The 13,819-nt window shown below is 30.1% G+C and overlaps 1 protein-coding gene across 1 annotated transcript; it reads left to right on the plus strand.

The window, feature by feature from the left end:
- Positions 1-3,193: 3,193 nt before the first annotated feature.
- Positions 3,194-6,607, plus strand: LOC108340979 (protein SMAX1-LIKE 3). Its single transcript, XM_017578568.2, has 3 exons — positions 3,194-4,980; positions 5,084-5,315; positions 5,402-6,607. The coding sequence occupies exons 1-3, from the start codon at positions 3,785-3,787 to the stop codon at positions 6,530-6,532; spliced, it is 2,559 nt and encodes an 852-aa protein (XP_017434057.2). The 5' UTR covers positions 3,194-3,784; the 3' UTR covers positions 6,533-6,607.
- Positions 6,608-13,819: the final 7,212 nt, after the last annotated feature.

Consider the following 13,819-nt stretch of genomic DNA (forward strand, 5'->3'; position numbering starts at 1 on the left):
TTGCAGTAGCATGACAGATAACCCTGGTTTTGTTTTGTTGTTATTTAAGAAGGAAAAAGTTTATAAGATGTGTTGTAAAAATGATTTTTGATATTGAAATGGATGTGTTGTCCATTCTATACATTATTCTCTTCACGATATAGTCAAGTCAAGTCAAAGTCTAAATTCCATCCTTCGTATTCATTCTTTCATTCATGTCTTTTGAAAGGAATATTAATAGATCATACCTCTCTGCCTATATACCATAGCCTCCATGACATGACCACTGCCTTCACACAATAATGCACTCTCTCCTTATACTATAAATCATGCAAACCAATTTTCACCATTCAAACCCTAACAACTTCGTTGCTTTTCTTGAGATCAAAGAAATATCAAATGAAAAAAAAAAACATTCAAACCACACATTAAGAGCAAAGGGTGTAATTTCTTACAAGGGTTTTGTCATTATAAAACAACTACCACTTCATTTATCTTAAATATAAGAAAGTTAAACATATAAGAATATTTGTACGGGAAGTAATGTTAATCTTTTATTTAGATTAAGATCATATCTCATAGATATTATGTCTCTTTGATAAATTTTTTTTGAAAGATTTCTAAGTGGTATCAAAGTTGAATGTTTATCTTATGATCAGATTAATTATCGAAAGTTATGTTTCATTAATGTTATATTTTTCAATGAATCCTCTCAAAAGTTGATATCAAAATTGAAGGTTAGTGTTTGTGACCAATTGAAATAAGTTCTTATATAACAAGTTTTCGTGATAAAAGGTTAAACAAACATGGTTGAGTTGAATAACAAAAGGATAAAATTATGATTAGTTGGAGAAAAAAATACTAATATAAAGAGACTCACACTTGAAAAAAATATTATTAGAAATCTAATAAATCTAAGTCTCACTTGAAAAATAATAAAGTTGAACATAATATAAAATAAGACTTAAGATTTTGAATTCAAAATAATATATTCATCTTTTAAATGTTGACTACTAGATGTCTCGTTAATTTGTAATTTTTAATAACATTATAAAACGATTATTTTAAGGTCTTAAAGTTAAAAATGGTATGAATTTTTTTTATGTGATTTTAATTCATATTTCATTGATGGGCAACTTCTCTTTGGGATCCTATCTCGAAATACTCATAAAAGAAAAGTTTATTTGCCTTTTTTCTTTTAAATGGCTATGTTTTCTTAGTTGATGTTATGTTCTTTTTGTATATGTTTGTTGCGTCTTTTACGTGTCAGAGGAATTTCCATACCTTTATATCCGTTGCTTCTGCTTCACTCCGAATTATGAATTCAAATTTACAAATTTAGTATTGTAGAGATCAGTTATTTTATGAAGTGTTTATGATAAAATAGTTTAGGGTTAGGGTAAAACTATTAAAGTTGGTTCACTAAGGATGCCACTGTTCTGTTACTTTTACACATAATGATGCATAATTTAGTTCATTAGTATATAGAAATAAAATAGAAAGAGAGTGAATTTTTTCTTTTTGATAAAAAAGAAGTAATTTCAATATTTTTAGCCAAACAATTTATATTTTATTTATTTTTTATTTGTATTTTCAGCTTATCCAACACACTGAAATGGAAGAAGAAGCCAAAGCCCAATAATTGATTATAGGCCTGAGAAGGAGAAAGTGTTTTGTTTTGGACCGGAGCCACTCTAACTTTGCCTATTAGCGCAAAACGGGGTTTTATGAAGTTTTCTTTTTTTCTGGTTCTTTAGTGAGATGTTAATTATTTGAATAAATTCACTCCTTGTTAAAAAATACTTTGGCAAATAGTTATCTATTTAAATAAATTAATTTAATCATGTATTTCTCTTAATCAGCGCAAACATGTACTTAAATCTTTCCATTCGAACCCAGCCATATATATTAATTATAGTGTTAATTTAAAAAATCAAATACAAATATATAAGTAACTTTGTAATTATAGAGTTTCATTTTTTAATTAATTTAATTTTTTTTCTCTAAAAATAACTACTTTAATAATTCTAAATGAAGAATACTTCTCGCTCTAGTTATTGTTTTTCATTTTTATTTCTTGCAACATTTAATTATAGGTTTTTACTTTTTTATGTTAGAGATCTTATTATACCTACTAAAAACAGGAAAATTTATTCTAAATGTAAATTTTGTGTTACAAATCAATTTTATAGATTGGAGTTAGACTAAATTTATTTTTTAAAATGATATCAATAGTCTATTTTAATAAAATTTATTATTTATTATACTTATAATATTTTTTATTGATCATTTATTAATATTTAATTTTAAATGCGTTTTTCATGTTACTTAAAAGTTTATACGTTAAAATATATTTTTCAGTGACACTGATCATGATATGTATAAAGGATAATGATAATTTGATAATATTTTTTTGACAACATTTTAACACTATCTATATATCATTCTGTGATTAGTTCATGTTGGTGTTTATAATTATTATTATTAATTGTGGAGTAATTTTATACCAATCACGTAATGACAAGTTATAATATTGTAAAAAAATGTTTTCGAATATCATTATCCATCTATAAAATATTGTTAGTAATTTACTGTTATATTATTGTATTGAAAGTATATTGAGAGTGAAAATAATAAAAAAATAAACAATCGAGATTAAAAGAAAGCTAGTAGAGATTCTTAAAATGTTAAATGATTACATGACACTTACTTTCTAATCTATTCACATTCGTATTAAATAACTTTCATCTGAATATCTTTGATAACTTTATTGTGAGAAACTGGGGAAGATTAACAACAGAAAATCCATTGATGAATGTTGTTCAAAGTTTGAATAAGTAGAATTAGGAAGATGGAACAGAAGATGCAGAGAAGCATAAGATAACGTTGTATGTGGTTGAGAAGAGGATGTTATGTTGTATCTGAAAAAGTGTCAGGCAACAGAAAACCATGGATGGAGAGGAGAAGAGAGAAGAGAGTGAGTGAGAAAAGCCAAGTTTTGAGGAAGGAATTAGAAGAGAGAGAAAGTGTGAGAGTTAGGAGTATTATTTTAACAGCAACATTGGTTTTCATGCAATCTGTTTTATTTGTAGGTTTGCGATTATTCCATCAATCATTCAAGGCATTATTCCCTCTTCTCCTCGAGAAAAGATAAAAGGTAAAGCCCACCACCACTGTTCCCTCTGTCCATTCAACCAGACAGACAGTCCTCTCTCTCTCTTTTTCCTCATCTCCTCCTCCTTCTCCTCTTCTTCTTTTTATCCTCTTTTCCCTTTTTCTCTCTCCACCACCTTATTCTTAACAAAACCAAATTATTCCATTCATTATCTTTAAACCTTCTTCTCACTTTGCCACTTATTTTGCACTTCCCACAGTATTAATCACCACAAGCTTTTCATAATCTACTTACCTTTACAATCTACAACAAACAAAGAGAGAGAGAGAGAGTTTCATATCACTCACCCAATTCACTTTCATATAAAAAGCCAAAATTTCCCTCACTGACAAGAAAGGCACAAAACTCACACAATATCTATCTTGCAGACGTTGCTATAAGTGTACCAAACAAAGTATAAACCACCATATAGAGATACATATCTGCATATCCAAGCTCCTGACCCAGCAGCATATACACAACCCTTTTCTTTCTAGTTTCTATTACTATATACCACATCTTTCAAACCAAATCAACCCTCTTCATCAAAAACTCCATTAACTCGTATCTAAGCCTAGCCCTTGTACTATATATATATACACACACACACCCTTGTGAGTGTGAGTTGTTTTTACTATAGTTGAGAAGATCATGAGGGGGGGTATTTGTAGTATACAGCTTCAGGCTCTTACACCTGAGGCTGCAACTGTTGTTAAGCAAGCTGTTAATCTTGCCACAAGAAGAGGTCATGCACAGGTGACTCCTCTTCATGTTGCCAGTGCCATGCTTGCAACTTCCACAGGTCTTCTCCGCAAGGCTTGTCTTCAGTGTCACTCTCATCCTCTTCAGTGCAAGGCTCTTGAGCTTTGTTTCAATGTTGCACTTAACCGTTTGCCAGCTTCCACTTCAAGCCCTCTTTTGGCTCCTCAATATTCCACCCCTTCACTTTCCAATGCCTTGGTTGCAGCCTTCAAACGTGCGCAGGCTCACCAGCGTCGTGGATCTATTGAGAACCAGCAGCAGCATATTTTGGCCTTGAAGATTGAGGTGGAACAGCTCATGATTTCCATTCTTGACGACCCGAGTGTTAGTAGGGTCATGAGAGAAGCTGGTTTCTCCAGCACCCTTGTGAAAAGCAGGGTTGAACAAGCTGTTTCAATGGAAGTTTGTTCACAAAAGGCTCCTGATAGGAGCCAGGCCACAGAAAGCACTAAGCCTCAAGCTATTCTTGGTGGTGGTAATGTGTCTCCATCTAGACCTTTTGGTCAAGTTGGGGGACAATTCATGAAGCCTCTAGACCATGTTAACAATGACGATGTAACTAGTGCGTTGAGTGAGTTGGTGAGGAAAAGAAGAAACACAGTTATTGTGGGGGAGAGTGTGAGCAATGCTGAGGGAGTAGCTAGGGGAGTAATGGAGAGGTTTGAGGTAGGAAATGTTCCTGGAGACTTGAGGTATGTGCAATTTGTGAGCCTTCCTCTTATGTGCTTCAGAAACATTAGCAAGGAGGAAGTTGAACAGAAGGTTATGGAGGTTAGAAACCTGGTGAAGAGCTATGTGGGAAGAGGGGTTATTCTTTATTTGGGTGATCTAAAGTGGTTGTTTGAGTTCTGGACAAATTATTGTGAGCAGAAAACAAACTACTACTGTTCTGTGGAGCACATGGTGATGGAGATTAAAAAATTGGTAAGTGGTGGGGAGTCTAGTAGACTGTGGCTCATGGGGATTGCAACTTTTAAGACATACATGAAGTGTAAAATATGTCACCCATCCCTAGAAACTATTTGGGAGCTTCATCCCTTGACAATTCCTGTTGGAAGCCTGAGCCTAAGTTTGAATTTCGACAGGTAATTTTTTATTCTCTCTGGCTTAGAATTTTTTTATAAATTTGTCTCTTTTCTTGTTCTCTTGTTCTGTTGGAGTAACTTCTCTCCTGTGTCTTTTTTTTAGTGGTTTTCAAGTTAAAGAAAGAAGCAAGACATTTTTTAAGGATGCTCCTTTTGAAGATGTAGCAGAAAGAGTACAAAACAATCTAACTTGTTGTAGGGATTGCTCAATAAATTTTGAAAAAGAAGCTCAAAGCATAGTTAACAGTGTAAGCAAGAAAGTTTGCACTACCAGTAACTTGCCAACTTGGCTTCAAAACTGCAAGGAAGAGAAAAGTGACACATTGGAAGTTCAGGTTTGTATAACCACACATTAATTATCTCATATGTATATCAATTTTTTTTATAACATACTGATTTATTCTTCTTCTTTCTGAAACAGGAACATGCAAAGCTTAAAGATCTGTGCAAGAAATGGAATTCGTTGTGCAACTCAATACACAGACACCCTTCCGTTTTTGAGAAACCATTTTTGTTTGTTTCGTCATCTCCTTCATCTCCCAGTTCTGTTTCTTCACTTGAAAGAAAGTCTAGCTTCCATCACAGCCACCTAAATTGGCCTATGATTTCTGAATCAGAAAAGTCTCCAAAAGAATGTGAGTTATACAGTGAAACCGGCGATGATGGTTATGACAGCAGTTTCATAATGTTCATGCCAGATAGAGATGTTCCTAAACCAGATCTTCTGTCAAATCCTAACTCAAGCCCGAACTCAGCTTCTTCAAGTGAAGCAGTGGATGGTTTGGAAAGCACTGAAATGTTCAAGGAACCTAATGATGAGAATCATAAGATTCTTTGTGATGCCTTGGAGAAAAAGGCTCCACAGCATAAAGAAGTTATTCCAGAGATTGCAAGTACGGTCCTTCACTGTAGATCAGGAATGAGAAAAAGAGAGAAGGTCTTGATGAAGATAGAAGACAATCAAGAAACATGGATGTTGTTTCTTGGTGTGAATTCTGAAGCGAAAGAGAGCATCTCAAGGGAGTTAGCTAAAGTTGTTTTTGGGTCTTACAGTAACTTTGTCACAATTGGCATGAGCAATTTCTCTTCCCCAGAGGATGATTCCACTGACGAAAAGTCCAAAAGGAAGAGGCCAAGAGAAGAGTTGAAAAGCACTTACGTTCAAAGATTCGGGGAAGCAGTGAATGAGAACCCTCATAGGGTCTTCTTCTTGGAAGACTTGGATCAAGTTGATTACTTTTCTCAAAAGGGTGTAAAGCAAGCAATTCAAAGTGGAAGGATAACACTTCCTGGCGGTGAATCTGTTCCTCTCAAGGATGCCATTGTCGTTTTCAGTTGTGAAAGCTTCTCTTCGCCAAAGTCAAGATCTCCAGTCAGAAAATCACCATCTCAAAACAAAACCAAAGAGAACACCAATAACGACAGTTCTACCCTCTCTTTGGATCTCAACATTGCCATTGAAGATCATAGTGGAAATGTGGCATTGGCTGGAGACACTGCTATCCTAGACTTAGTTGACAAGCAAATTTATTTCGACATACAAGAATTGTGATAGGGAGGAAAAAAATGATGTTATGCTAAATTTGGTTTTTTTATTTTATTTTAATTGTATTGTTTTTGAGTTACACTTAGTGGGGTCAGTGGGAAAAGAAAAAGTTTATTAGATAGAGATATAATATAGGTTCTTAATCTGCATGTCTTAAGCTTGAATGCAGATGGTGGTATATTCAGGAAGAGAACGAGTCTATGTATATGTTAATTAATGTGCTCAAATCTTTTGCATGTAATTTGATTCCTGTTTCTAACTAAATATATTTTAGTAATTGCTTTCTAATGTTTCCTGGTGTGCATGTTCCCTTCTGTGATCATTCTTTCATTTCTTTTCTAGCAATTGTTATGAAAATTTCAAGTGAAAAACTTAAATTTTCAACACTGAAAAAACTCAAACTTGTGACAAATAAAAAACTATAATAATATATTCTGACATTAATAAAAAGGAAAAAAAATGAAGCCAAAAAGAGAAAAGCACATGCATATATTTTAGATCACTTTTGCGATATAACATTTTTTTGTGTTTTCTTTCAGAAAAACAAGTAGAAAATTATCACAGGCCTTCTGTTTCTGAAACAGGACTTTTGCAGCTATAGATATCCTTCCATTCATACAATTCCTTTGTCAGAACAGTACTATTGCCTCCGCTTTATTCTTACATGTGATACACTTTTCTTACATTATATATTCTTACATGCTATGCACCACTTTCTACCATTTAATTTATGTTTAATCATTCACGAAGTTCTTATTTTTGCGTGAAATCTCAATTTAGTCCCTTAATTTCTGAACTTCTCAATTAGGTCCCAAATTTATGAAAATTACAACAATTGGATCCTTTCCGTTAAATTGTGTCCAACGGCGTTAGTGTGTGTCTGACGTGGCACGCTGTAGTCAGTTTCTTAACTGACGTGGCTGACTGAAGAGGGGCAGTGAAGCATGTGGATAATAACAATTTTTTAAGTCCTCCCCACATAGTGCGACCTTATCAACCCCTGCTGAAAGGGAACCCTAGCTTCTCGCAGGCATCCACGACTCTAAGTAGGAAAGGTCTCTGCTTGGAGGTGGCAATCAGGTGGAGCACGACCTCGGTGTCGGAGGTAGTGTTGAAGATGGACCCATTGTCTTCCAGTTTGGAGTGGTAGTTCACAAAGTTTCCATTGTGCGCGACGGCGACGGAGCCGAAACGGTAGCCGGCAACGAAGGGTTGGATGCTCACGAGCTTGGAGTGGCCAGCGGTGGAGTAGCGGACGTTGGCAATGGCGCAGGAGCCGGGCAACTCAGATAACTTCGATTAAACCCTAAATACCCAAATTGATACCCCAATTTGTGAAATGGAATGAACTTTGGACGAACCGAACCCTAGAAGTACTCAGAACAATCACAATCACTAATTCGATCAATCCAAAATCTGAATCCCCATTTTGGTTTAAAACATTTATTTTCTTTTTAATTAAAAAATTGTTATTATCCACGTGCTTCACTGCCCTGCTTTAGTCAGCCACGTCAGTTAAGAAACTGACTACAGTGTGCCACGTCAGACACACACTAACGCCGTTGGACACAATTTAACGGAAAGGATCCAATTGTTGCAATTTTCATAAATTTGGGACCCAATTGAGAAGTCCAGAAACTAAGGGACTAATTTGATATTTCACGCGAAAATAGGGACTTCGTGAATGATTAAACCTTTAATTTAAGATAAAGACATCTCACAACCTATTTTTTACAACATTTTAATATTATTTAGATGTTATTTATTCGTTCAAGTTGATATTTATGATTATTATTATTATTGATTATAAAATAATTTTAAACTAATAACAAATTAACCCATAGAAGATATTAAAATATTGTCAAATTATCCGTAATTTAATATATAGAAAACGAGTTATATGAAACATGAGATTTCATAAAAACGATATTATTTAGGAAAATTCTAAATTTTATTAACAGTGTTATCATGCAGTAAGATATCTTTTAAATTACTTTTGTTTAAGCCCGTGATTTACCTGTGTCTAAAATTCTTTTTATTCATTTGTTAACAATTAAGTATGTTTTATTTGTTTTTCATAATAATTTGGAGAAACAAAATTAATAAATATGTAAAAATTCAAGTGTAAAAAACTAAATAATGATATATGACATATATAAGATAATAGGTAAGATATTTTTTCCAATGAAGAACTTTAGTTATACAATGCTTTTATGTGGATACAATTAATCAACTAATCAGAATATAGTTTAGTTTGAGTTTTTTTTTTTTAAATTGTATTTGACCTGATCAATAGTTATTTTTTTAATCTGATAATCTAAGAAAATAGTATAATTTCTCGTGAATCAACAAAATACTGTTTAAATAAAGATGTTGATGGGAAAGAAAAGTTAAAGGTCTTGAAAAGGTTTATGGAAGAATTAATTCATTTCGTAAGCATTCTGCAAGGTAATTCTTTTTTCTTTGTAAAAAGCTTCAAAATCATATTATATAATGAATTTAAACATAAATATCACATCACATACACAACTCACAATATGTTCAAATGAACATGATTTTACAATTTCTTAAATAAAAACAAATTTGGATGCTCTCTGTGACACCCGGGCATTGAGACGAGGGCGGGGAGTAACATCGGTGCAAGAGGCATGGTGCAGGGGTACAGACAAGGAGCAGCTCCTAGCAGGCTTCGAGTGGAAGGAACACATGGATGAATCGAACATACACCGGAATAAGAGGGATCTGAAGACTGTGTAGGTATGGGACTATACAGTTGAAGGATAGCTTAAAAAGAATTGATTTGACTACTCATATTACCAAATGCATTTGTTTTTCGGTAGCCTAACTCATAAGAACTCCATGGTTAAACGTGCTTAGCCTGGAGTAATTCTGAGATGGGTTGACCTTTTTTAATATTAAAAATTAATATAATTTTTTTATTATATTATTTAAAAATTAGATATACCATAATATTATAATTCATAATTATAAATTAAATTTTAATTATTAATTATGATGAATTAATTTGACATATAAAATAATAACTTTTTAATTTATTTTATTAGAGATCTCAATTAATCAATAAAACTTAAAAAGCATCTACTCGTAACTCAAGCACTCGAAAATAAGTGTAATGAGAAGAGAAACTCTTCAACCAAACCCATGAGGACAATTAGAGGTAACCCATGATAATGACATATAAAAGATTAATTAACATAAACACGATGTATTTCTTGATTAAAGAAGAATATCAATATTTTATTTTTAGGTACAAGTGAGAAAAAAAAAACATTAAATTATAAATTTAAATGCATTCTAGCTTAAAAAAGTGATTAACTTGACTATAAAACACATCTATTTCAATCAAACAAAATTATAATTTAATTAATGAAATAACTTATAATTTACTTGAAATGACTTATTAAACACAATTTATTTATTAACAATATATTTTCTTTTTCCGAAATGTGTTTTGTATAATTGCTCCCAGAAAAAAGGGTTGCCTTCATACAAAATAGCCTTTAAATACCAAAAAGCACTCAATATTTAAAAGTTAGAGTCTTTTGCCCATATATTGCCAGCTGCTGGTGTTAGATTCGTAAAATAAAGCATACCCTTTAAAACTGGTTTTTACATATCACTATTACTCAATCTTTTTATAAATTATCATAAAAATAAATAATTTTTTATTATGAGTTTCCTAAAAAGAAAGTGAGAAAAAGAAAAGTTAAAAAAAGAAAAAAACTGAAATAAGAATTTTTAGCAAAGTGTCGAATTGGGGCTTTTAAAGACAGACATAAGTTTATCCTTAATGCTCCAAAAGAAGCAAAGAAGGGGACAAGAATTAAATGCACCTTTTCTTTACAATTATAATAAAAATAAAATTAGTGAATTAATCTAAATATTATGTGCCTTCCTCAACTTACAAGAAACCTACGGCTTCCTTTCCAAAAGATTGTGTAAACTTTCTTTTCTTTTAAAAAACGTCTTTAATGTGTCGCATCTTAAAGCTAACTCTAAATTCATATGCAATGGAAACTATCATCAATATGTAAAAACTATTCATTATTTACATAAGTCATTAAACTAGTAAATATATACTGTTTTATGATTCAATATTTACAAACAATAAATTGAATCAATAATATATATTTTTAATACAATGTGTAAAATTTTTTAATAATATAAAATCCTTATTCTACTAAAAAGAAATAAACAAATCTTAGTAATTAATGAAGTAATATTAGGTTCAACGTAGATACAATATTTTTTATCAACAGGAAAAAAAGAGAGGAAAAAAAACACTAAGTTTTAGTTAAAAAAATCTAGTTATACAATTTTACTTTAAGAAAGACAGATGGAAAAGGTGCAAATCAAAGACACAGACAAGTTGATTCATTTCTTATTCTACCAAAATAAATCTCAAAAATACTTATTTAAAAATTTTAAATATAACTTTATGTCTCACATTAAATAAAAAAGAATTTGAGCAATATAACTTAAATTTTGGGTTAAAATTCTTTATATAAATTGGACTTATATTTTATTAGTGTTAACAGTCTCCTTAAAAAGACTCGTCTAGAGTTTTTAATGTAGTATGTGATCCATAAGAAATATTATATATTATCTTTACATAAGCATAGAGATTTTACAATAACTTTTGCATTCTATTTAATTATTTAGAGGAGAATTTGTAGTGAAGTGGGGGCAAACGGATATTTTTGTTGCATGCATTGGATGCATTGGAGTTATGCAAAATGCATATAATTGTTGAAAGTTAAATGACATTTCAATGATGTTGGGAACCTCTTTTTCATATTCTCTTTAGCGTAAAAGTGGTAAAGTCATAACAACTAATATATAATATAATAAACTAAGTATGAACATGTTTTTTGAATAAATATTTATAATATATATATATATATATATATATATATATATATATATATATATATATATATATATATATATATATTGGATCTACGGAGGTTTACTGAAAAATACAATACAAATAAAATCTGAGTCTAACCACGTAAGTATTGACAATACTTTTTATCTACCTTTATATATTATTCTACTTTTTTATTTATATCTAATGTAAAACTTAGACTTACACTTACAATTCTAACAATATAATTAAAATTTTGAATATTTCATACTTCATTTTTCTACTTATTAAATAAAAAGTATGAAGGAATCAATACTCCTTAATTTAAAAAGAAAGAATAATTGATAGCGTAAAGCATTGTGCAAAGGAAATGAAGTTGCGGAATTATGCCATAGATGGAATTAATGAGTACATACAAATTCCAATGTTCCTTTGAATTCTCAGACTAAAAACTCAGAAATGGAGGGAACAGATTTTAACTATCAAATATGGCACTTGTTTAAAGATGACATAGCTTTTCTACTTCACAATAATCAATTATTCCATCTCTATAACTTTTTTCGTATATTGTTACAACTTTTTTTTTCAAAAAACTCTTTAACTGGAAATATCAATCCAAGAATCAAGGTTCTCATTATTTTTTTTAATGATATCTCTTTGACCCTGTTTTAGTTTCTTTTCCTAACATCTCACCGATTTTTAATAAATTTAGGACTTAATTAAATTTTAATTGTATAATCAATTTAGTTATTTTTAATTGATTTTTTTTAAAATTGAGTATTTAAACTTTTTATATTTTTAATTGATTTTTTCTCATTTTTTTTAAACGATGAGATTGTTACCTTACTTGTAATCTTGTTTATTTATTATCTCTACGTAAAAAAAACGATATTTTATAATTAATATAACATGATATTAGAATTAGAAAGTGACTTTTAATATCACTTTCATTCAAAACATGTTGAATAACAAGATTTTATATCATCAAGTGTAACATTTTTTATGAAAACTAAAAGTCACATGTTACCTTATATTAACTTAAAATAATTTTTATATTAATAATAAGAAAATCTCACATTTTTTTTAATAAATAAAATAAACAAGACAATGTACAAGATAACAATCACACCATTCAATTAATAAAAACATAAAAATTATAAATATTCAATTATAAATTATAAAAATTTAGAATACACAATAAAAAGTTGACATATAATAAATTAAAAATACTAATATTTATTATGTATTTAAAACTTAATTAAACCCAAATTTAATAATCGATAACATTTATGAAATTTTAAAAAAAGATAAAGCTTAGATAGAAAAATTATAGAAATTAGATGGTTAAAAATTGATATGTGTAATTAAACCTAATGTTTTCAACTTGCCAGGCAGAATAAAACTTAACCCTTTTTTCAACATTTTTCAACATTAAACCCTACCCTTTAAGCTACAACTACGTAAGCATAAAAATAAATAATTTTTTTCTTCTTTCTTTTCATTAAAAATAAAGTATGAAAAGAAAAGTTAGAAAACCAAACTGAAGTGACCCAAAGTATATATTGGTAGCGAAGTGTGAAAGGGTTTTAAAGATATTCTTAATGCACTAAAAGATGCAAAGAAGACAAAAATTAAATTCACCTTTCTTTTAACAGAAAATTTTCCCTCAATTAATATGTGCCTTCCCTTACTTACAAGAAACCTACGGCTCCTTTTCCAAAAGATTGTGTCACTTTTCTTTACGATCTACCGTATAATGGAAACTATCCTCAACACACTCATGATTTTAATAAACAAATATGTAAATTGAACCATAAACATCATATAAAATAATATTATTTATTTTTTTATATTTAATTTGGATGTGTCTCTTAAATAACATTTGCTAAATAGATAAAGCATCAATTAAACATAATATTACGTAACTAAAAATTTTAAAATAATAAATTTATCATATTTTTTACATAGTATTCAAATTTGTTATTTTTATTTAATGTAAAATTTTACATTTAAATTTCCAATAGTTTTATGCAGTCTCAACATAAGTAAATTTCAAAATTTACACGCATTCAGAGTGTAACTAATGTAAATTTACACCAACTCATAAGCGATTTAACATAAATTTCTTATAATTACATTCACATAAATTTCTTATAATTCCATTCACTCATTCTCACTGCAAAAAAATGTCAAAATGTTCTTTCAACTTAGAGTATCCATCTCTAGTGACTAAATGGTAGTGGTTTGGTGATACTTTGAACAACTCCTTGTCTTTAGTAATGAGTATCTCATGGAAAGTATTTTTGTCTTATGGGTTTCGTCATTTATGTTTTTTTATTAAAGTTTTTATTTTTGTTTATGATCATGACTGTTTTTTTTTAGAACTCAGTCATGATTTTACATGA

This window comes from Vigna angularis, chromosome 3 (assembly GCF_016808095.1).
Source record: "Vigna angularis cultivar LongXiaoDou No.4 chromosome 3, ASM1680809v1, whole genome shotgun sequence".
NCBI lineage: Eukaryota > Viridiplantae > Streptophyta > Magnoliopsida > Fabales > Fabaceae > Vigna > Vigna angularis.

Excerpts from the sequence above, each read along its gene's own strand:
- LOC108340979 (XM_017578568.2), top strand. The coding sequence starts at position 3,785 with ATGAGGGGGGGTATTTGTAGTATACAGCTTCAGGCTCTTACACCTGAG. Across the intron at positions 4,981-5,083 it reads CTAAGTTTGAATTTCGACAG|TGGTTTTCAAGTTAAAGAAA; the intron begins GTAATTTTTTAT and ends TCTTTTTTTTAG. Across the intron at positions 5,316-5,401 it reads GTGACACATTGGAAGTTCAG|GAACATGCAAAGCTTAAAGA; the intron begins GTTTGTATAACC and ends TTTCTGAAACAG.